The sequence below is a fragment of the Anabrus simplex genome, chromosome 2, assembly GCF_040414725.1.
Source record: "Anabrus simplex isolate iqAnaSimp1 chromosome 2, ASM4041472v1, whole genome shotgun sequence".
Classification (NCBI taxonomy): domain Eukaryota; kingdom Metazoa; phylum Arthropoda; class Insecta; order Orthoptera; family Tettigoniidae; genus Anabrus; species Anabrus simplex.
The window spans coordinates 274,987,371-275,013,479 of NC_090266.1; the positions used below are offsets into that span (position 1 = coordinate 274,987,371).

A 26,109-nucleotide genomic window follows, 5' to 3' on the forward strand; every position below is an offset into this window, starting at 1 on the left:
ATGAAAGAGTGATTTGGAAAGGGAACCACAATCCAAGGAGAGGAAATTAAAACTTTGAGATTTTTAATAATACCAATATATTGGTATTATAAATTTACTCATTTGGAACAATTATTTCTGATTCCCTATGGGAATCAACATCTACATCAACTTTGAGATTTGCTGACAATACTGTTATTTTATCTGAGCCTGCAGAAGATCTTGAGAAGCTGCTAAATGGTATGGACGAAGTCTTGGGTAGGGAGTACAAGATGAAAATAAATAAGTCCAAAATGAAAGTAATGGAGTGCAGTCGAATGAAGGCAGGTGATGCAGGATATATTAGATTAGGAAATGAGGCCTTAAAGTAGATGAATATTGTTACTTGGATAGTAAAATAACTAACGATGGCAGAAGTAAGGAGGACATAAAATGCAGACTAGCGCAAGCAAGGAAGAGCTTTCTTAAGAAAAGGAATTTTCTCACTTCAAACATTGATATAGGAATTAGAAAGATATTTTTGAAGACTTTCATCTGGAGCGTGGCATTATATGGAAGTGAAACATGGACGATAACTAGCTCAGAAAGAAAGAGAATAGAAGCTTTTAAAATGTGATGTTACAGAAGATTGCTGAAGGTGAGATGGATAGATCCAATCACGAATGAGGAGATACTGAATCTAATTGGCGAGAGATCAATTTGGCTAAATTTGATGAGAAGAAGAGAAAGAATGATAGGACACATCTTAAGATACCCAGGACTTGTTCAGTTGGTTTTTTAAGGAAGTGTAGGTGGTAAGAACAGTAGGGGTAGACCAAGGTATGAATATGGCAAGCAGATTAGAGCAGATGCAGGATGCAATAGTTACATAGAAATGAAAAGTTTAGCATAGGATAGGGTGGCATGGATAGCTTCATCAAACCAGTCTATGGACTGATGACTCAAACAACAACGTGTATTTTAATGTTACAATCAATCATTCCTGCAACATTGTCCTTGTATCGTACACATGTTTTAGTTTTCGCATAATCTGTTTAATTTTTATTTGGTTGAAGATGGCCACAAGCTGGCTGAAACTAGTATCAAGACTGATGTAATATCATTTACTTGATATATATTGATATATTATTATTTCTTACTATTATCAGCTGTCCTTCCCATATTAATTGACCTGCCATTTGTTCGTCATGCTTTATGTCTATCGCATTACCTTCCCAAGTGACATATGGTAAATTGAAATCGCCCGCTACAATCACGTTCCTTTCCGTACAGTTTCTCACATAGCTGATTATCTTATCAAATAATTCCAAATCAGCGTCAGCACTGCCCTTTACCAGTCTATACCCGCCAAAGACATCAAGTTACCTATTATCTAGAAGTAACTAGAATTTCATGTTTGTCATCTCTAACTTTTTTGAAGCTTACAAATTCTTCTTTCTCCAGAATGAATACTGACCCCTCATACCATTCCTATCCTTTCTCTAAGATACACACTCCAGTTCTGTGAGAAAATTTCTGCATCCATTATATCATTTCTCAGCCATTATTCAACTTCTATTACAATATCAGGTAAGATTATATCTATTAAATTATTTAATTCTGTTCCATTCTTTACAATACTCCTACAGTTCATCACTAACAATTTTATGTCATGCTTACTTGACCTCCAGAACCCTGTACCCTTATCACCACTCCCTAGACCAGGGATGGCGAACCTATGCCACGCGTGTCATTAGGTGACACGCGAACACGATTTCGGTGGGACACCACATGCACATATTAAAATTTTTATATACGTTTTGTACTATAGACTATACATATCTCATGCATCGTATAGTTATATATAGTTATAGTGTTTCAGGTTTAAGAAATAAATACCGAATATCTAAATTCTAGTTCCATTAGAAAGTGCATTATGGCAACACTACAACACCCATAGGTCCGGAAGTCAAGTGAAATAAATGTCAGATGCAGCCGACGAGCCATTCGCTTACCCATATCAGTGAATTAGTGAAGTTTGGCTTGTGTGTGGTTGCCATCATCGCGTAATTATTCCTAGCGAGTAACTGTTTATTGTTGTGAATTTTGTAAGAGAAATAGTTGCCAAGAAATTATCCCAATTTCGAGATATGGAGAAGTATCGCACTTTATTTCAAAACCTCATATTGCACAAAGGAGTCCTCTTTTTTTCTTTCTTGAGTGTTTAGATATGGGCAGTTTAGAAATGGAGTTGACTGAATTTTAAGAAAGCATGTATGGGTGAAAAGTTCATACAACTTCATGAAGCATTAGTGAAAATCGAGTGTGCTGTTAATGGTGAATACTCTCCCGAGAAGCCAGAGAACTTAATACTTGAATAGTAGAACCGTCTCCCACAAAAGTTTTCGGCCATGAAGAAACTCGCTACAGCGCTACTTCATTTGTTTGGGTCTTCATACGCCTGCAAGCAGATATTTTCTACAGTGAACGTTATGAAGACAAGTTATGAACCTAACATAAATGACAAAGCTACTAAGTATTTTTGCGGTATTCGCAAAATACGACCTTGAAACATGCAATCACATGTATTTTGTGTTTTACAATATATATATATATGTAATATCATATTATGAAACACAATTTGGAATTAGGGATGGAAGTCAGTGGTGGCGGTGGTGAGTAGGGGCGGGGGTTGTATCCATTACAAACGAAAATAACAAGTGGCACAGGAAACAGCTGAGAATAATAATCCAGACCTAAAATGGCACACTAGCTGGAAAAGGTTCGCCATCCCTGCCCTAGACCAACCAGTTTCCCTGAATGCACCTCCCTATAACCCTTCTAAACAAATTTCCTAACTTACACATACCACTACAGTTTAGGTGAAGGCCATCTGAGTGCAGATCCCTACCTCCTATCCAGCCATTAGGATCTAGAAATCCTATTCCCAGTTTCCCCACATACCCACTCCATAGTCTCATTTAAAACCCCAATCACAATCCAGTCAGTATCCCTATTACAGAGTATTCCATTGATAACATTCTCCGCTTCCTTAAAATTCATCCGTGCTGCATTTACCACATCGCACACATCCCCAACTATGTTGGTACAGTAGAACCTCGATTATACGTTTCCCGGAAACTACGTTTTATCATATTATTCGTTCAAATTACGTGGTCCCGCGAGCATCCTAATTAAATCACTTTGTAAAAATCCTGCATTATCCGTTCCTCGAAGAAACGATTTCCCGGATCAACCGTCCAGAAATTTCAGTCCCATCACGCATTTTTCAAGAAACCGTATCTCACAAAGGGACGGCTACGGCACACTTACAGATTTGGGTGTTAACGTCCCGTCTTTGCAGTAATTTGAGGAAGTAGCTTACTGTAACGTTCTAGAAAAGCGATTGGCGGTGAACTTGCATACGGGACCATCTTAGTTAGCATCGCATTCGGGTGGTATTGTTTAGAGAATCCTCGGAAATCATAAAGCAGAGTGTGTCCACAACAATTGGAAGGAGATAGAGCTCATTTCGGCAGCTCTACTTAAATACGGAACGAATTTCGTCAAATATTCGTACTTGCAAAACGTCTACATTATGTCCAGGGTTACATGTTTATTTTTTTTTAAATTTTTTTCGAGTGTATCGCCGAACAGGTTCTCGGCACTTAACTCAGGGCACTGTGTAGTCACTAGGTTTTCAGGCAGAATCGAAACTGCTCCTCCTTAAGTAACACAAATTTAGTATTTTAATATCATATACGATTATGTTATCGAGACCAGAACTTTATTACATACTGTACATAAAGTCATGGGACATATTTGTGCTACAATGGTATAAAAACTTGAGTCTGTATTTTTGCGTTACATTTAAAATAACTTTGTATCATTTCGCAATCGTACCCACCGACTTGTGCAGCGAGCGTGCTTTTCAGCTGAGTCAAGTTCGCGAATAACCGTAATTTCGGAAGTGTTAATGATATTTTTTCTCTTACCAATTTGATTGTGATTAGTGACTGGCAGAATTGAATATAATGCATTCGATAACTTGCAAATCGATACTCACATTCGAAACCATATTCTCGAGTTCAACATAACCTTTAAAAGTCGATGTAGGCCGAATTTACGCGGTACAAGATTTCCTTAAACTGACTACTAATTCGAACAGTATACCGGTGCCTAAATTATAATGGAAGATTTAAAAAAAAAAAAGGGATTTCGCCATCATGTTGGGTGCTTTTGTATCTAATATGCTTTATTTTCTTAGATTTGAGAATTAAAAGCTACTTGTGGTCGATTGTTGTTTGGCTTGGCGTTACAGGTGTTAGATTTTTCAAAGAGTTTGGCTGATCAAAGTTGCTGAACTGAAAGTTTTCAGAAGAAACTGATGAAATTTTCCCAGTAAAAGTGAATGTAAAGTTTCAATATTTTTAAGTCGCGTACCGGTAATTAATGTTTGAAGTTGGCCCCGCGGTCTAACTTGCCTGCCTCTCAACCGGAGGGCCCGGGTTCGAATCCTGGCCAGGTCAGGCATTTTTACCTGGATGTGAGGGCTGGTTCCAGGTTCACTCATTCCAAGATTACCTTTCAATAAGGAGCTATTAGATGGTGAGATGGCGACCCTGGTCTAGAGAGCCAGGAATAACGGCCGAGACGATTAGTCACATTGACCATGCATTACCTCGTAATCTGCAGCAGTCGCATGGTAGGCGGAAGGCCATTGGGGCTGTAGTTTGGTTTGGTTTACAGGTGTTTGTAAGATTATAAGTACACATATTTCATTTTTGTGCTGTTTAGCCAAATAGTTGATGGTTCATTCATTTCCGGATTTTCTGTTTTCCCGTGTTGTACGTTTCTTTACCGTGGTCCCTCCAAAAACGGAGAATCGAGGTTTCACTGTACTTATACCTGCTTGCCTTACGTTGTTTGTACCAATGTGAAACACTACCACCTTCTCTTTTCCCTCCTGCCCCTCTTCTACTATCCTCAACATCTGCCTTAAGCTAATTCCTGGATAAAACTCTACCCTGGTTCCCTTTCCTCCACACACTTTCCCCACCTGTCTAGCAATAAAATCACCCATGACCAGAGCCTCAACTCTACCCACCTTATTTGATCCCCTCCCCTCCTGGTCAGCACCATCTTTACTGATGGCTGCAGAAGCTACTTCCTCTTCCATTTTCTCCCTTCCATGACCCTGTTCCACCTGTCTTTCCTATCCTCTACTCTACATTTACCTTTCCTACCTTTTGCTCTCCTCTTACTTCCACAATTCTCAGCAACAGTTCCCTGTTCCTCATCTTCCCTCTTCTACCTGCAGTGACTCGTACCAATTTCTCACAGACACGTGTCCTGAATTCTGATCCTGAATAGAGCCCTTAGCCTGCAATGTCCTTCCCCTTAAAACATTAGGGCGCCTGTCTTCAACAATTCCCCCCCTTTCCTTCCCATCCCTCTTTTACACCTACTGTCTCCTGTCCTCTGAGAAAATCCTAATTATCTCCCTCAAACTCTCCAATTCCTCCCTCATACTCCTTAATGCCTGGCCACACCTACAGTACCTACACTTGCACTCCTTAGCCATTCTTTATGGAATAATGAAAGGAAAATTAAAATATCTTATTCTGTTCACACACAAAAAAAATGAGTTTCTAGAGATACTTCTACTACACAACTATTTTACAATAATAGAATACGCTAATTTCTAATAAGATACTACAATACGTAGACATATCCTATTTATGATAGGTTATTACTATGCAGAAACATAAATGAAAATTGCCATTAAAGTTTAAAATTCGCAAGAACTACTCAAGGATCAAAATGCGACTATCAGAGATAATTTCAGGGTTAAAATGCTGAATATCGCACCTGAGTATTGTATTGTATTATATTTATTTTGTATTTGTTTTATTTGATTTTTATAAATGCTGCCCATATATTTGTTCAGTCACTTACCCCTCTGTAAGCAGATTTTTAAGTGGAGCTGGAGATACAAGTGTATTCAGAATGAAATGGAGTGCTAAGGGTTGTATAATAAATTAATACTCACAAAATGGTCCTATTTGCCAGGCCACGGTCTAAATTCAAAGAATAGAATACTAACAGGTATAATCTAAACCACACTCCAGACATACCGTCTGGCACCATGGCTAAATGGTTAGTGTAGCGGCCTATGGTTACAGGGGTCCTGGGTTCAATTCCCGGCAGGTTCGGAAATTTTAACCATAATTGGTTAATGCCCCTGGTATGGGACTGGGTGTATGAGTCGTCTTCATCATCATTTCTTCCTCATCATGATGTGCAGGTCACCTGCGTGCGTCAAATTGAAAGACTTGAACCTGGCGAGCCAAAGTCCTCTGACACATCCCGGCACTAAAAGCCATACGACCATTTCATTTTTCCAAACATACTTGCATCATAGTAACCTAAAGTGGGATTAATTACGAGCTAAAGAAAAGTAGTGTGAAATATTAACTGAAATTTAAATTAATTTAGTGGTGCAAAGGGGAAAGGGGGGGGGGGGGGATTTTTCAGGTCTGAGTGATAACTGAAGTTTTTTTTTTTTTTTAGATGTGTTTCATAATTAGCTTTTATTCTACAGATGTACAATTCTTAGGTCTGTGTTGATGTCTGCAAAATGGTGGGAGCTGTTGTATATGTGCTCTCCAAAGACTGAATGCTGATTGAATCCAATTGCATTGTTGTGTTCTTTGTACCTTATGTGGAAATTCCATTTTGTTTGGCCCACACTTCCTGAATTGCAGTTCGGTTCTTGAAAAGGTGGGGTTTTCTGGTTTGTTTTTGTTTTTTTATCTTTGTACCATGATGTTCGTTCCGAACCCTACTTTTTGTAAACCTCAGCTTATCATGTATGTGTTCTTGTTCATGAAATAGGGGACTCTGTATTTGTTGTTTTGAGGTGTGGTTTTCTTTTCGTTTCCTTCATAGTCTATTTACTGTGTCAGGTGGGTGGTGGTTTCCTTTTGCAATTTGTTCAAACTGATTTTCATTGGTATGGTACATTACTCTGCATATCACTGTATTCAAAAAAAGCAGTCATCACCGTTAAAGCCGTGAAGGCCCTGGGAGGGGAAAAGGCTTCCACTTAAAACACTTACAACACATGGCACTAATGCCCTTGAAGGGCCTTGGCCTACCAAGCAACCTCTGCTCAGCCCGAAGGCCTGCAGATTATGAGATGCCGTGTGATCAGCACAACGAATCCTCTCTGCCGGTATTCTTGGCTTTCTAGACTGGGGCCGCTATCTTACCATCAGATAGCTCCTCAATTCTAATCCCGTAGGCTGAGTGGACCTCGAACCAGCCCTCAGGTCCAGGTAAAAATCCCTGACTTGGCCAGGAATCGAACCCCAGGCATCCAGGTAAGAGACAGGCACGCTACCCCTATACCACATGGCCAGCAAAGGCTTCCCACTTTGCAACCAGGAATTCAGCTGGTACTCATTTTTGCTGTATGCTGAGTGAACCTTATGGTCAAGTTCATCTCCAGAAGTAGAAATCTTGTTTTTTGAATTTCTGGACGTTCTGGCGGAGAATAAACCCACATCCTATTGGGTGAACCAAGCCTGCATTTACCACCTCGGCCCAATCGCTGCAAAATAATGCATGTTCAGATGGTTGGATTCATTGTCTATTGTGTGTGAAATACTGTATGAGTGGGTTTCCTGTATATTTTATATAACAGATTATCATCATTTCTATCGATTGCGATATCTAAAATACTGATCTTATTAGTTTCTGATTCCATTGTGAATTTTATTGATATGTGTAAGGAATTCAGAGTATCTAATAAGTGGTGTGCATTTGTGATGCCATTGTCACATACACATATTACCCCACCAGTATAGAATCCCTTAAGATGGTTGGTTAGAAACTGTTTTCAGTGTTATGTAAGAATAGGTTCACTATTATTGTATTCCTAATAATGGTGAGCTAATGGTTAAACCTTCCTTTTGAAAACAGAGTTTGTCATCAAATGCAAAACGGTTTTGGTTTGAGGTTGTTCATTTGTTTCTTAAGATGGTTTTCAATAATTTTAAATGATTCTACTATTGGTATATTAGTGCACTTACTGGTATCATTCTTGAGCTCAGTTTTTTTCTTCCTCTACTGGTTTAATGTTGCACTAACTCATTAAAGGTTTCGGCGAAGCAAGAATGAGAAAGGGGTAGGATTGGGAAGGAAGAGTCTATGGCCTTAAGGTACAGCTCCAGCATTTACCTGGTGTGAAAATGGGAAACCATGGAAAACCATCTTCTGGGCTACGAATAGTGAGTGGGGTTCGAACCCACTACCACCCAAATGCAAGCTCAGCGCTATGTGACCCTAACCGCATGGCCAACTTGCTCAGTCTTTAGATAGTTCCAGGGTGTTTTTAAACAACCAATCATATTTGATTGAAAATGTTTCTTTCAGCAATTGGCTGAGTAGTTTGCTTATATTGGAGCTTGGCACATCTTTGTAATTTACTATTTGTCTGATGGGATGAGAGTCTTTTGTGGATTTTGGGAAGGCTCTTGGTGTCAGGAGGTTGGGATTTATGATAGCTAGTTTTTCTCTTTCCTACTTTGTAACAATAAGGTATTCCATTGCTGTTAATGAATTTTTTAAATTTATTTTTTATTATGACTATTGTGTTCCCTTTATATGCTTTTGTAACAATTAGGTTGTTTTTAATACTGAGTTTTGATTTTTGAAATTTGGCTGTTTTATGGAATGTTCTTGTCTATTTTTGGGGGGGTTTCGCAGGTGACTACAATTTTTATTTCTCTTTGTTTTATGGTTATGTTTTTGCAGGCAATTTCTGCATCAGTTATTGGTTATTTTATGTTCATTTTACTGTGAAGTTCATGGTGGTTGAACATGAAACCTTTATCTTTAGCAGATTTATTTCCTTATACCAAAAGGTTATGCTAAATCTGTTGGTTACTCTCAGATGTAATTCAATGAGTTTGCCATGGTGGTTATTTTCTCACCAGGTTTGTTAATTGTTTAGGTTACTGATTTTGTTGTCAATAATAGTTTGTCTTTTGACTGCATCCTCACTGAAGTGAAATGAAAACCTACAACCTGCTTTCCAGTCACTGACCACGGCAGGGATGGAATGAGTGAACCAGATATAGACTATTATTACAATGGGGTCGCCGCTCCCAAGGTGTTATATGACTGATAAATGCTATGAAATGATAATGGAGAGTGTTGCTGGAATGAAAGATGACAGGAAAAACCGGAGTACTCGGAGAAAAACCTGTACCGCCTCCGCTTTGTCCAGCACAAATCTCACATGGAGGGACCAAGATCTGAACCACGGTATCCAGCGGTGAGAGGCAGACGCGCTGCCGCCTGAGCCACGGAGGCTCTCTTCATTGAAGTATTCATGTAAATTATCAGTGGAGGGTGACCACGGAGTGCGGTGCTGAAAGTTGCTTAGGCTGATGTGAATGCGTAACATTTGCTCATAAATTTCTTGTTCACCAGGCGATTTCGCCCTGCAGTTAGGGGCGCGGCGGTAAGCTTGCATCCGGATGATGGCGGGTTTGAATCCCACTGTCAGCAGCCCTGAAGATGGTTTTCCATGGTTTCCCATTTTCACACCAGACAAATGCTGGGGCTGTACCCTAATTAAGGCCACAGCCGCTTCCAACTCCTAGGTATTTCCTACCCCATCATCACCATATGACCTATCTGTGTCGGTGTGACGTAAAGCCACCAGCAAAAAAGAAAGTCCTGTTTGTTATATATGCTAATTTTATTTTGTTCTTTATCCATATCAACTGTGTTTGGAATGTTGAAATTTTAGCTGATGTGGAAAGTTATTATTGGTACATAATTGGGGATAAGCTTTAATTTCTTATTACATACAATGGATTTGTCAATGTTTATGATTTTGATTTTAAGTAAATTGAGTATTGTGGCTTCATAATTTACATGACTGGCTGAATAATTTGTAAAGAAGGAAGCCATTCTGAAGAAGTAAAAGTTACATTAACTAAGTTGGCACTGAAAAAGAATGGCTTCCTCCTTTACAAAACAGTCTGTGTAGTCGGCAAAGGTTATGTTGTCTTCTTGTCCCGAATACCTCAAGCTAATCGTCTGCCACAAGTATGTTTCTCTTGTGGGTGTGACATCATAGACAACAAAATGGCTAACACTGACTTCAATGAAACAGCTACTTTCGAAGTTTCTAGGAACTGATCATCATAGACAGCAAGATGGCTAACACTGGCTTCATTGAAACAGCTATTTACAAAGTTTTTAGGAACTGAATACTGCGCCTTTCCTGCGTCCAGGGTGGGTCGCGAAAGAAATCCAGGCCAGCGTACTCTCAGGGTGTGACGATTAACATTTCTAACGCGAGTTCCAAGAAAGATGAGAAGAGATTTTCGACGAGTGCATTACCTGCCAGTAGTAATGATGGACATCTCCATCCTATGAATCGTTGGTTTCTGTAAGAATATAATTTATATTGCTCCTTAAGTCTAAATATATTCAAAATGCTTAAGCTAATTGATGAATAGGAATTCCAATATATCTTAATCATAATCACTTATTCAGTCTTAAAATTGAGAAAAGAAAATGAAATCGAAGGAAAATAATTATCTCATATTAAATTCATTAAATCTGTTTCGATCTAGTAAAAATGAATGTTGATCAAAATACGTTAATTATGTACAATAAAAATTATTCAAATTCAAAATGAACTCGTGTATCATCTTCACATCATCAAATTATGAAAATGTACATAAATGAAAGTTGAAGTCTCTTTAAATTAATTACAAATCAACTTGGAGAGTATAGGATAATGTTAACCTGTTTATTCTTTATCAGCACCAGGCGAGTTGGCCATGCGGTTAGGAATGCGCAGCTGTGAACTCGCATCCGGGAGACAGTGGGTTCAAACCCTACTGTCGGTAGCCCTGAAATTGGTTTTCCGTGGTTTCCCATTTTCACACCAGGCAAATGCTGGGGCTGTACCTTAATTAAGCCCACGGCCACTTCCTTCCCATTCCTAGGCCTTTCCTGTCACATCGTCGCTATAAGACCTATCTGTGTCGGTGCGACTTAAAAAACCGAATAGCAGGAAAATATATATATTCTTTATCAGCATCATATTTCATTTTTCTTCACGTGATAACTTAGGATGAGAGTTGGGCTTTGTTTGTTGTAGGATTATCAAATTATTTATACGCGTCAGGAAAAAGATAAGTACAGTATACCTGGTTAGCAAAACATATGCTAATATTCATCTTAACTTCTATCATCATTTAACAATATATATATATATATCATTCAACGCATTAATCTTCGATTCAATTTGACCATTAAATATAACTAATGAAACATATTCTCGCACGAGTGTCTGAAAGCTTTGGGAAGACATTCTTTCTGATTATATTAGACATGTTTGTGAAATTAATAACTGGTTCGATAGAAGGCAATTCGGTTTTAGGAAAGGTTATTCCACTGAAGCTCAACTTGTAGGATTCCAGCAAGATATAGCAGATATCTTGGATTCTGGAGGTCAAATGGGCTGTATCGCGATTGACCTGTCTAAAGCATTTGACAGGGTGGATCATGGGAGACTACTGGCAAAAATGAGCGCAATTGGACTAGACAAAAGAGTGACAGAATGGGTTGCTATATTTCTAGAAAATAGATCTCAGAGAATTAGAGTAGGTGAAGCTTTATCTGACCCTGTAATAATTAAGAGGGGAATTCCTCAAGGCAGAATTATCGGACCTTTATGTTTTCTTATATATATAAATGATATGAGTAAAGGAGTGGAATCGGAGGCAAGGCTTTTTGCGGATGATGTTATTCTCTATAGAGTGATAAATAAGTTACAAGATCGTGAGCAACTGCAACGTGACCTCGAAAATGTTGCGAGATGGACAGCAGGCAATGGTATGTTGATGAACGGGATTAAAAGTCAGGTTGTGAGTTTCACAAATAGGAAAAGTCTCTCAGTTTTAATTACTGCGTTGATGGGGTGAAAGTTCCTTTTGGGGACCATTGTAAGTATCTAGGTGTTAATATAAGGAAAGATCTTCATTGGGGTAATCACATAAATGGGATTGTAAATAAAGGGTACAGATCTCTGCACATGGTTATGAGGGTGTGTAGGGGTTGTAGTAAGGATGTAAAGGAGAAAGGAGAGGGCATAGAAGTCTCTGGTAAGACCCCAACTAGAGTATGGTTCCAGTGTATGGGACCCTCACCAGAATTACCTGATTCAAGAACTGGAAAATATCCAAATGAAAGCAGCTCGATTTGTTCTGGGTGATTTCCGACAAATAGTAGCGTTACAAAAATGTTGCAATGTTTGGGTTGGGAAGAACTGTGAGAAAGAAGAAGAGCTGCTCGACTAAGTGGTATGTTCCGAGCTGTCAGCGGAGAGATGGCATGGAATGACATTAGTAGACGAATAAGTTTGAATGGCGTTTATAAAAGTAGGAAAGATCACAATATGAAGATAAAGTTGGAATTCAAGAGGACAAACTGGGGCAAATATTCATTTACAGGAAGGGGAGTTAGGGATTGGAATAACTTACCAAGGGAGATGTTCAATAAATTTCCAATTTCTTTGAAATCATTTAGGAAAAGGCTAGGAAAACAACAGATAGGGAATCTGCCACCTGGGCGACTGCCCTAAATGCAGATCAGTATTGATTGATTGATTGATTGACTGATTGATTGATTCTAACACATTACCTTGTCTCGTTTATTTAAAATATGAAAGGGATATCTTTCATGAAGATTCTAGTAATTATCTAACCACCTGGAATTATTTATAAGGAAATAATAATGCCTATGCATGTGACACACTGTATGCTATGCTCATTTTTAATGAAAATACAACTTTATGATAGAGATACTAGGTTGAAATTCATCAAATTACTACTCAACACTTCCTAGCAAGATTCATTGCGATGATCTTCTTATGCCATAACTCATTATAAACTACCTCAACATGTTGTCACCATCGTAGGATATGGATTTCTTGTCAATGAAATATCAACATGGTATCACGAACATAAATGATCCTGGATTGCAGATATATATCCTCATCTTTCTCTTCAAAAAACAATTTTCTTGTTTATCAACGTAGCAACATATATTCCATCTTTCTATCCTTCATTATACCCATATAACCTTACCAATATCACTTTCTTCTCATATATCATCTCTCTTCCATTTCTTTCCAATAATTCTCATATGTACCTCATCTTGATGCTTAAAATGATTTCATTCTCAATTATTCATTTCATTGTCCGGCTCCATGGCTAAATGGTTAGCGTGCTGGCCTTTGGTCACAGGAGTCCCGGGTTCGATTCCCGGCAGGGTCGGGAATTTTAACAATCATTGGTTAATTTCGCTGGCATGGGGGCTGGGTATATGTGTTGTCTTCATCATCATTTCATCCTCATCACGACATGCAGGTTGCCTATGGGAGTCAAATCAAAAGACCTGCACTTGGCGAGTCGAACATGTCCTCGGACACTCCTGGCACTAAAAGCTATACGACATTCCATTTTCATTTCATTCATTTCATTGATTAAATCTCTACATATCTATTCTCATCATGACTACGAATTATTCTCATATCCATATATTATCCTACTCTGATTTCCTATGGCACTATCTAACTTTCATATTCCAAAATATCAATCATCACTTCACATATAACCTTAAATATTCTACCGATATACACTTCACAATTCACATAGTATAAACTTCCAATATTCATTGATTTCATAGCAATGGCATTAATGTATAATTCACTTCACACTCCCTACCTAGGATTGGTTATATCTTCAAGATGACTACCTATATACATGTATTTTGACAGAAATGTAAAATTATTTCACAAGAATCTAACATAATTGAATCATCTCGAAGATAATAACGATTAACATCTATTCAGAAACAAATAAGATGACTACTTTGGAATTTATAAGACTTATTTACCTTACTTCAATGAAAAACTTATCTTTTCCCTTCAGCTCCGGAACTGGATTATGTCTGCCTCGACATCTGCGGCTGTGGTTTGGCGTTCACATTCTGCCGCTGGTCATCAGGATGCTCTGGGATATGTGGTCCTTCGTTGCCGTCATCTCAGCTTATCCTCCTCCGGACAATCTCATCATAGTCTTCTTAGAATTGCATGGCAGCCAGATCTTGCGCAATTGGGATACAAAGATATATATATGAAGTTAGTTGTGACATTACGTTGAATTCAAAGCCTTCTAACATTACAGTTTCATTGATAATTCTTTTATCTTGAATTTAATCGTAATAACGTTTGCAGATCACCAGTATGTCTACCCTTATTTCAGCTTTATATATCGTATTTACTGTTTCAGAAGTTAAGTTAGCTATTGCCGCGTTATATTGAATTCCATTCTTTCTAATTGAGTCAAGGCCTAGTCTTCGTCATGATGGAACTTCAGTATATGAATTTCCTTTATACTTTTCTTATTTCGTAGATTCAATTACTGCTGTTGTAATTATATGTTCTTTAGCTACTTCTGACGTTGCAAATCTTTATTCTACTGATTTCCTTCTAAATCTTGAATTTATATATGTGTTTCTAGACTCTTCGAATTAGCATGTCCGCTCTTGAAGATCGCTTGTTCATTTATCATTTTGCAATAGTACAGTGTTCAACAATTCTGAGTCTTGTTTTGCCTCAGCCACTGCCATGTTGATCTTTACTATTCCGATCCCGCGCTAGATCATATCTCCTTGATATGAATTATTGAGTTTAGGCGTTATGTTTAAATTTGATATCGGCAACTGCAACCATCTTAACTTCACTGAATTATAATCTTAGGAGAGTGAAATGGTACAATACTAAGCAGATTTTACTAAATGTCTTGTATCCAACATGCTTGTATTCCTCACAGTGGAATGAAGAAAAGCCACCCACCTCTGAACAAGTTTCTTTGCAGTTTTGCTGTACACATTGATACTCTGATCAAGAGGCTGCAGATAACTTCTACAATTTGCTAGGAAGAATACAACTTTCACATTCTGAATATATGACACGTTGGTACGATGAGCTAACATCAGTCAACAAACAAATTGATTTTCTGGTTTTCAGCATACATCTGGGCATCCAGAGCATGTAAATATTGTTGAATACTGTGGCCATTATCCAGGATTTTGGATCTGAAGTGTTCTTGCATGGATATTTTGGCTCTTGGCTTTCATTAGAGAAACCAACTTTTCTCTTCCTCTTTCAGTATTGGAACACTACATGACTGTCAGTCTTTCTTTACATAACTTCCCACAATGACATTTATTGCACTTAAATGCCAAGGCAAAAAAAACACCTCACTTCAACTGCACTGAAAATATCATTTGGACTGTAGTTCTCGAGAAGTGACTGCAGTGTAGTCTCTCTACATGTTTCTATGGTCTCAGAGTTCAAGCTAGCTATCTCAACTTACACACATCTATACACTAGATTATGCCTGTTCTGAAAACTCTCAATACACCCAGTGGAAATTTGGAAGTTTGAGCACCCTAGTTGCTGTGGTAAATGAACCATCTGGGTTCAAATCAGTTCCATCATGTTGAATATTAGGTGCTCAAGCTTATTTAATTCATTTCAGTAACATGCTTTGCTGACGGGAAATTGACCCTTAGGCACTCATTTTCTTTTGCCACTTGCACGTTCTTTGCGAACACGTACAATTTCTTTCCTCTTGCTTAGTATTGTGTTAATTGTGGGTGAAGGAATGCCCACTTTCCGAACAACACCCACACATTTCATGCAAGGAATAGGGTACATTTTTTGAATGAATGTCAGCTTTTCATAACTGATTACCTGTAGCACTTTCTTTTTTCCCTGTAATTAAAAATACACATTGTAGAACTTTGTTACTACGACACTGAACGAATGAGAGAACACAACACTCATCTACTGAAATAACTGCACACTGCCCTCTGTAGGTGAGCTAACGGGGGAGAGAGCAACGGAAATAGAAGGCATTTCTTTCACCGTCACAAACTATGGAAGAATTTTACACCGTCCACGATGTGAGTAAATTTTTAATTTAGTCACTGATAATGGGGAAAATGTTTAGCCAAACAGTGTTACAAACTTTGATCATCTTAAACAGGAAGGGAAAATGTGTTAATGAGGGTATGTTGGACTGGGATCGATAAAAATCATTGAGTTAAGCACGAAAACGTGGTAACGGAGAACATACCAATGAGATTCGACCGTATATAAATGCCCACGAGTCACATTCCAAAGCATCAAGATATCACAGTACACATTAAAGGAAAAATATTTCACGAGATTTGGTAATGGTCAGCTTTACATTTTACACAAATTCCACATATCCAGAAATTTAGTACATTTCTTTCTCATACCTAACACTCCTCAACTTGAATGGTTTGCTGCATAGGTTACTATTTATCCATAAGTTGGTGTAACATGTTTGTCATCTACAGATTGCTGCAGATAAATACTTAGCCATCTCCCTCGGTGCAACTGAGTTTCACAAAATGCTAACTATGCAGTACAGACAAAATAGTGACCCCTGGTTTATTAGACATGCTCCTGGAGTATCGAAGGTATCTAGGCTACAAGAGAAACTTAGACGGTAACATGTTAAATATAATCATTGTTTTGAGCTGAAATATCAAAGTTGCTCATCAGAGGTCTGTTTAAACCTTAAAGGCCATATTATCAGAATGTACAGCAAGACAGGCTGACCGGCCAGAATTACCACGTTTTCTGACAAAGGTATTTAAATCCCCAATAGACACAGCAGCATAAATGCCACCCTTTATAAATGCACAGAAGTCAAACGAATACATATATACATGTAGGCCTAATATTGTTTGCATTTTGTTTCTAAGAGATCAGTGTGTATATATACTTGTACTCACCCTAATTTTGAATCCCAATATTGCCCAAGTCTCCTAAACTGTTCCATTGTCAATGCCTGCCTTATTAACCGGATGTCCAGAAGCTGCCTAGGAAATAACTGTCAATTTCAGATAAAAGAACCAAACCCGTATAAATTAGAACACCTACATATGCCCTTACATCATCAGTGTTGGTGTCTTGCCAAGTAGTATCAAAACTGACAGTTTTTTCTTTGTAAATATGTGCCATGAATATTCGTCTGATTTGCCACAAGCTCACAAAATTCCCATCCCACAAATAATTCAAAATCATCCTTTTCTGAACTCCTGGAAAGTAAATCGTGATTTGGACCAGCATTGTTTTCCCACATTTCCAGTACATAAACATGATTATGACAACTCAAAATATCACTAGTAACATTCCTCTGTAGCCCTGTCCCTTTGTCTTCACACTATATCTGTTCACGATTCTAGGAATCATTATCACTACTACATTCATCAGAATACAATTCTGAACCACAATACTTTCCAAAGGTCTGAAGCATAACTGGCCAAATGCCAACACACCTAAGATTTACAAGATGAACTAAAACTGGATGTTAAGAGACACCTAAATAAAATATTCACCTCTCCCGGTTCCAATAAAACTAATACAGATTTTCCAGAAAGAACAAACATCATTGAACTAAAGAGAAAATCATGGATAATCAACTTATTATCACTAAGGCAGATAAGGGGAACGCTACCGTCATTATGGAAAGAACATATTACATTGAAAGAAAAAAAACTTTTTTAAAGATAGCTCTTTTTCGGTCGTCAACAAGGACCGAACTTAACTAATTCAGCGGAAACTCGAACACTTAAGAACACGTCTTTTCTTTTAACTGAAAAGGAAAAGTCAAGACTTATTTATATGAACCCTAGCTTACCCACTGCAAAAGCACTACCCAAGATCCATAAGGCCGGTGTCCCCATACGTCCTATAATAAACTATAGGCTGTACAAACTTGCTCAGTTTATTCAACAATTTCCCAAAAAACATTTCACTTTTGCTTCTAATAAATCCATTAAGAATACCTCGGAACTAATCAAGAAACTAGACTGATTTAACCTGCAACCATACCATACGTTGTACTCTTTCGATATTACTAACATGTACCTGAGCATAAAAATGAGCAAGCTTTATACTATTATTGAAAACGATCTAAATTCCAATAGTCATTTAAGCAAACTTGAAATTTCTGATTTTATGTCTGTTTTGAAACTGTTAATAGATAATAATTATTTTACATTTGACAATGTAGTTTATAAACAAAATGGCTTGGCTATGGGATCACTGGCCTCTGGCATCTTGGCAGGAATATATTTAGATTTCCTAGAGCATAATGCTATTGACAATTATGAAAAGTTTAACAATATCGAGTTCTGGGCCAGGTTTGTAGATGATACTTTTGTTATCATCAACAAACGTTCTAATGACGCACCGAACACTCTTGTAAACCTCAACACCGTAGACCCTCATATCAAATTTACAATAGAATCCGAAATTAACGGTTCCATAAACTTTTTAATTTAACGATCACAAGGCTCCCTTCTTCATACAAATACAAAATTTACAGGAAACCCACCCATACAGCATAACAATAAAACAAGATTCAATACATCCCTACTGTCACAAGTGTGCTACTTACAATAGGTTAGTTGATCGCGCGTTCAAACTCCCAATGTCGAAAGCAGACTTGAATAAAGAACTAATATCATACTTGCGATAGCTATGTTTAACAGTTATAATGAAATTTTCATCGAACATATTATTAATAAATTCAGACATCGCTCAAATCCTAATTTAATTAAAGATAAACCCAAACCTTAATTATTCTCGACTTTCACCTTTAATCGCAACATCTGCGGTGTCACCAAAATATTCACGAAATGTAACGTTTTTGCCTTCCGCACCAGCAATAGTAATATGCATGTTCTTCACAATTCCAACTTAATTAACAAATCTAACCCTTTCACGAAGTCAGGTGTTTACAGATTCAGGTGCAATGACTGCTGCAGCTCTCATATCAGGCAAACTGATGGGAACTTGAAGATTAGATATGCAGAACATCTTAATGCAATCAAATACAATAGGTTTTCCGCAGTAGGTCAGCACATTCACAATTATAAACACAAATTTAATGGAATAGATCAGGACTTAACAATATTACACACGTTGAGCAAAAGCCCCATGCTAGACACCACAAAGGTCTGCTATATACATTTGTTCTATATTTCAACCTGAACCGAGCTCGATAACTGCAGTTGCTCAAGTGCGGCCAGTATCCAGTATTCGGGAGATAGTAGGTTCGAAACCCACTGTCGGCAGTCCTGAAGATGGTTTTCCGTGGTTTCCCATTTTCACACCAGGCAAATGCCGGGCTATACCTTAATTAAGGCCACGGCCGCTTCCTTCACAGTCCTAGCCCTCTCCTATCGCATCGTCGTCGTAAGACCTATCTGTGTCGGTGCGACGTAAAGCCAATAGCAAAAAAAAAAAAATTTCAACCTGAATCTGAATGATATTTCTGAAAAGCCAAGAATCTTATTTGATGTCCTCATTTCAGTCCTTAATAGTGTCAAACTTCCCAGAAACAGTTTGTTCTTTCAGATTTTACGCAACACATTATCGCGCTATCCTTCCCTACCATGCCCTCCTGACTCCGCCCCTTCCATCGCCCCTCTTCCCCTACCTCCTGATCCACCCCTCTCCCTCCCTTAACACTGTGCTATACCGGGCGAGTTGGCCGTGCGCGTAGAGGCGCGCGGCTGTGAGCTTGCATCCGGGAGATAGTAGGTTCGAATCCCACTATCGGCAGCCCTGAAAATGGTTTTCCGTGGTTTCCCATTTTCACACCAGGCAAATGCTGGGGCTGTACCTTAATTAAGGCCACGGCCGCTTCCTTCCAACTCCTAGGCCTTTCCTATCCCATCGTCGCCATAAGACCTATCTGTGTCGGCGCGACGTAAAGCCCCTAGCAAAAAAAAAAAACACTGTGCTATGCTCCCAGTAAGCTCCAGCCTTCAGTTCCACTGAGTTCCGTACAAACAGGCCCATCAAGGTGAGCACCTTACTTTAAATTTTTTTAATCTAATGCCCTCTTTTTCCATCAACTTATTTTAATTCAAAATTTTTTCTTTCTCACACTTCAGGTCCCGCATTGGATTGAGAACTTTCTGGTTTCACAACAATACTTCTGTTAATGCCGTTAACACGATCCACTAGCTTTATTACTCTATAATTTATTGTTTAACTTATGAAAACTGATGCTACAAGCCACTACCAAGTTAAATATTATCAACAGAGGAACAATGTTTTACGTCAGCTTTTAAATGTCAACATTCAACATTCAACCAGTGTTTATCCACTCCATGCTCAAGACTTTCAGGCATTATACAGTGACAAAAAGACTTCTTAAACCATTTGTTAATATTTTTTCACTTCTATTTCATTATTTGGCCATCAAGTTCCTAACTTTTAAATTTTGTAAAAATGACTTTTAAGCACCTTCATGTTGTATATTTCATCCAATCAATGTCATTTTATTACCTGATGGTATATATATATATATATAAAAGAGTTTTGTCTGTACAATGCTCAGAATTTGAAAAGAATGGTATTTCTGTATCGATCACGTCCACAGTAACAAGAAAATGCAGTTTTTACTTTTCCGTAATTTCTGTCTGTCTATCTGTCTGTCTGTCTGTCTGTCTGTATGTATGTATGTATGTACACACATCACGAGAAAACGGCTGAAGAGAATTGAATAAAAATCAGTATGTAAAGTCGGGGAGTGAGCCGCTACAATGTAGGCTATAAATCATTTTATTCACGCCGAGTGAAATGGTAGTTTAGGGGAAAGCCTAAAATTCAATTCTCAAATATTTATATTATTAGCAGTCATAGCGATAAATACTACATAACTAAAGTTATATAGAATTAAATATCTGATCATTTAGGTCTTATACATTTTTACTGTATCGGCTATGATAACACAGATATTCATGAATTTGGATTTTTGTTGCTACGTCCGTATCAACGCCGAGCCCCGACAAAATGGGTAAACAGAAGTCAATGAAAATCAGTATATAGAGTCGTGGAATAAGAAACTACAGTTTAAGCTATAAACAATTTTATTCACCCTGGTGAAATGGTAGTTTAGGGGGAGGCACCTAAAATTTAATTTTTAAATACCTATGTTCGTCCTATGGAAAAGTACTACATAACAAATGTTATAGAGAATACAATTTCCGATCATTTATGTTTTTAATAATGTTATTTGTTTTACGTCCCACTAACTACTTTTTAAGGTCTTCGGAGACGCCGAGGTGCCGGAATTTAGTCCCACAGGAGTTCTTTTACGTGCCAGTAAATCTACCGACACGGGGCTGTCGTATTTGAGCACCTTCAAATACCACCGGACTGAGCCAGGATCGAACCTGCCAAGTTGGGGTTAGAAGGCCAGCGCCTTAACCATCTGAGCCACTCAGTTTTACCGTACCGACTATAATAAGAGTGATATTGCAGAACCGGAAGACAATTAATAATGTGAAGGCCTACAATATTGAAAGCATGTAACATTGATCAACAATAACATTATACTGACCGTTGTTTGCTGTAATGTTCTTTGTCTCTTATGCTGACATTCAACTCCGATAGATGAGATTACTGCTGCGTACCGAGTATAACAGTCTAACTGAATATTGGCGGGAAATAGCTGAGGAGTTAGATAACTTTATTCTTTAGCATGCCACATGCCATTCCTCTGGTTCATACATTTTCTGATACTGCTGGTACGTAACACACTGGTTCATCATAGTATGTCAGCTATTTGATACCTACTCTGACGCGCTGTTTTGAATGAACAGTGTGCGCACTTAAGTCAGAGGCTCGATAGTTGCAGTCGGTTAAGTGCGGCCAGTATCCAGTATTCGGGAGATAGTGGGTTCGAATCCCACTGTCGGCAGCCCTGAAGATGGTTTTCCGTAGTTTCCCATTTTCACACCAGGCAAATGCTGGGGCTGTACATTAATTAAGATTACGGCCGCTTCCTTCCCACTCCTAACCCTTTCCTATCCCATCGTCGCCAGAAGATCTATCTGTGTCGGAGCGACGTAAAGCAAATAACAAAAAAAATTAGTAGTAGGAGTAGTAGTATGAACTGATCTAGAATTACAATTTAGGCCTATTCCAAATTATAGAACCACAATTCACTAAATAGCTCAAAATTCAACCCTGAAAAGAGCCATTTCTTAAGAAAAGCTTCTTCCTCTTCACTTTTATTAAATCTACATTAATTTTATTCCAAATTAGCAGCGAAGATGTGGTTTCTTCTCTGGCTTGGAGGAAAAATTGCCTCCACGTCAGATAGTTCTCTCCCCCGCCGGTGTAGTGAATTGAGATTTTCCGACTCATCGGGTACTCCCAGGAAACAGATAAGTAAACGGGCATAGTTTTCTCCCTGGAACTATCCACTCGACCCCCCGCCGGAAAAAAGACGAAGATTGTTCACAGATCATGGATGTCTGCGTCTTGGTCATTCCAGCCAGCTCTGTAGCTTTGGACTGTTAGTTCGGCAGCATAGTACTGTTCGTTAAAAGTGAGAAAATGTGTGGTTTTTCATTTTGATCGAGTATTTGGTATGAAAGCATTGCTTTTAATCGCGCCATTCCTACTGACGTCATTGTAATGACCCATGTTCATTTCAGTTGGGTAAACCACTAAGAGAGTCTTTCTGAGAATCTATAAAGTCAGGCGGAGAGCGAGTGTCTGCTGTTATAATGAAAACTCCCCAGCCTGATTGTGACTGGCGTGAGGCAAGCTGGCCTACCATTACAATGAAAATTCCCGAACCCAGTCTTCATATGAGAAAAGGCGTTGGTGACTTCCCCGTCGTGTTTCTAGGCCAAAGTTAAGAGCTATGCAACTTAATACAATATTGCTCACAACGTTTACACTACCTAACCTAGGATTCTGTATAAAATTTAGAATTCCGTAGCGGAGCACGAGTATGTCAGCTAGTATTTTATATTATAAAGAATATGCACACTGTTTGTACAGAAATAGTTCAGAAAATCAGTTTTTTTAGACTTTTTAAGAGAAGCAAGCATATTTTTTTGGATCTAGCATCCTCAGAGTAGCAATCAGATGTACAGGTCCACCAAGCTAAATGTCAGTATCACAGGTTCACGTAATCCATTTGTTGCAGAGTGAAGACCTCTTTCAACTAAAAAGCAAGATACTGAGCGAGTTGGCCATGTTGTTAGGGTCGCGCAGCTGTGAGCTATCATTCAGGAGATAGTGGGTTTGAACCCCCGTGTCGACAGCCCTGAAGATGGTTTTCCGTCATTTCTCATTTTCACACCTGGCAAATGCTGGGGCTGTACCTTAACTAATGCCATGGCTGCTTCCTTACCACTTCTAGCCATTTTCTATCCCATCACTGCCATAAGACAAGTTTGTGTTGGCACGACGTAAAGCGAAATTTTAAAAAAATTAATATGCGAGGAATTCTCAGATTTAAAAGCAGACAGAACACTGAAATCAGATTTTCTCTAAGTGCCTTTGAATACATTTTGGCATAAATTATTTGAATAAATGCTACTGAAAAAACGAAGGGCTTGACACATAGTTTTGTAATCTTCTTCAAAGTAAACTTTTAACTACGTTATAGTACCTAGTCAAAACCCTAATCAAGAGATTATTCAGTTTCATACTTTACCTATAAGAACATGTACACTGTGTTTATAGAAATAGTTCAGAAAATCAGTTTTTTCAGACTTGTTAACAGAAGCAAGCATATTTTCTGGATCTAGCAATATCCTCAGAATACCCATCAGTTGCACAGCTCCACCAAGCTCAGGGTCAGTATCACAGATCATTTGTTCAATTATGACATTTATCAACATTTGGTCCTGTAAGGAAGAGAAAGGAAAAAATTATAAAATAGAAAGAGAATACCGTACCTCAACTGTGAATGCTTTAGTAACAATCTTAAAGTACCATAATTTAACGCATACTTACTTCATCTGTATTGTTGGTTTGCTGCAAAGTGTAATCACGAACAACGGACGGAGAAAATTCAACAATATATGTAAGGATGTCTATCGATGCTGTCTTAGTTTGAGGATCATCTGCTCCCAGTGTTATTTCTAATGCAGGAAGAATGCCCAATGATGACAAAGTCTGGAAAAGAAATATATAAGACAGGTTAAGAGTTTAGAGGCTATGATGGAAGATCCCTGAAGTACATAACTGTATTGTTTAGAGAAGTCTAAGCACTTTCTAAAGAGTAAATGAAAAACTGTGTTTCAGAGACAAGTGTTATTCAAGAAAATATTCTTGAATTTCTTTGATGGCCTATCCTTCTGGCAATTTTTAAGCTCAGTCAATGCACAGAATTGGGCTGGTTTGCAGGAGATGTCAATGTGGCATTGCCGGCCCCGTGGTGTAGGGGTAGCGTATATGCCTTTTACCCCCGGAGGCCCCGGGTTTGATTTGCGGACAGATCAGGGATTAATTCAAAATCATTCAAAAAAAAAATTCAAATAATGCAAAAATCATTGTTGAACAACTCTAGTCACCCCAGTGTGGTATACAGGCCTCCTCAATTTTTGTCTATGAACAACTCTTCTCCCATAACCTTCTCTCAATCTTGTCCTCTATTCTCAACATCTTTCTTTACTAGATAGGCCCATTTTTTGCTGGGTCTGCCCACTGGTCCCTTTCCTTTTAGATCTCTTGCATATTCCCTTCTTGCAGTCCTGCTTGCACTCAACCGTTTTACATGGCCAAACTAATTTAGTCTTGCCATGTGGATCTTTTGAAGTAGAGTGTCTTCTGTTCCCACCTCCTCTCAGTTTCTTTTATTCCTGATCTTGCCCTTCCAGGCCTTCTGGATCATAGTGCCTATGAACTTCATTTCTGCAGCTTGGAGTTTTGGGTTACTTTGCCTTGTTAAAGTGGTAGTTTCCAGATATACGTGAGGATGGAGGTATAATAGGATTTATGTAGTGTCATCTTAACGTTCAGCTGTACTTGTACAACAGTTGTCTTACTTGGCAGTAAAATTGTGTTCCGTTGCTAATTTGATAGTCCACCTCGAATTTTGCATGGTTGTCTTTTGATACTAAACTACCCAAGGCTAGAACTTTGGAGCAATGTCCAGTTTGGTGTCATCAAGTATGATTTGTTTGCTACCTCCTCCTCTACATCTTCAATACCACCATCTTAGCCTTACTAAATCATGTCCTAACTCTCGACACATCTCAGCAGCCTTTTCTCCACATTCTTTTTTAGTTTCACACCAGATCACCACGTTGCCTGCAAAGACGAAAGCTTGTAAGTCCTCCTGCCCTTCCTTTTTTAGTGCCTTTATTATGGCATCCATCACAGTGAAAAACCAGGACAGATGCCAAAAAAATACCTTGCAGTACTCTTCTCTTTGTTTCAAAACATTTGGACAACCTACAACCCACTTGATCATGACTTCTGATTTTTCTTCTTTTTCTATACAGTATCTTAACTTTTTGCTCTTTTAGGCATTCCCAGATACACTCCCTTGGTAAACTACTGTAAGTTTTTTTTTTTAATGTCTAGGAATGGTACTAGTGGTTTCTCTTTTTTCCTAAAAAAACTGATAACTGCACAAAAAGTAGTTACTTTAGTTTGACTGTGTACACCAGAAAGGCATGCATTCTTTTCAATGGTGTCTCTCCATTTCAAATGTCCAATCTGACATCTGAAATGGAACAAAAAAAAAAAGCCATTGAAAAGAGCTCATACAGTTCTGCTGTAGGAAAAAACATGGATATCGCATTAATAATAATAATAATAATAATAATAATAATAATAATAATAATTGTTATTATAATGATATTTGTTTTAGGTCCCTCCAACTACTTTTACAGTTTTTGGAATGCAAGGTGCTAGAATTTAGTCCCACAGGAGTTCTTTTACGTGGCAATAAATCTAGTGACACGAAGCGGACGTATTTGAGACCTTCAAATATCACTGGACTGAGCCAAGATTGAACCTGCCAAGACGGGGTCAGAATGCTGGTGCCTCAACCATCTGAGCCACTCATCCCAGCATTGGTACCACAAAACTACTTTTCAAGCGTAATGCTACAGTAGTTTGTACATTTCTGTCTACTCTCCCTGATAAGGGGTATGACAATGTACTTCTTCCAGTCTTCTGGT

The 26,109-nt window shown here is 38.3% G+C and overlaps 1 protein-coding gene across 2 annotated transcripts in view; it reads right to left on the reverse strand.

Moving 5' to 3' along the window:
- Positions 1 to 26,109, reverse strand: part of flfl (serine/threonine-protein phosphatase 4 regulatory subunit 3 flfl) — a 426,810-nt gene that overhangs the window by 168,159 nt on the left and 232,542 nt on the right. For both annotated transcript variants that reach the window (XM_067140579.2, XM_067140581.2), the window contains exons 11-12: positions 23,933 to 24,094; positions 23,631 to 23,823 (exon numbers count right to left, since the gene is read on the reverse strand). In XM_067140579.2, coding sequence (XP_066996680.1) covers positions 23,631 to 23,823; positions 23,933 to 24,094 — 355 coding nt within the window. The remainder of the gene's footprint in view (positions 1 to 23,630; positions 23,824 to 23,932; positions 24,095 to 26,109) is intronic.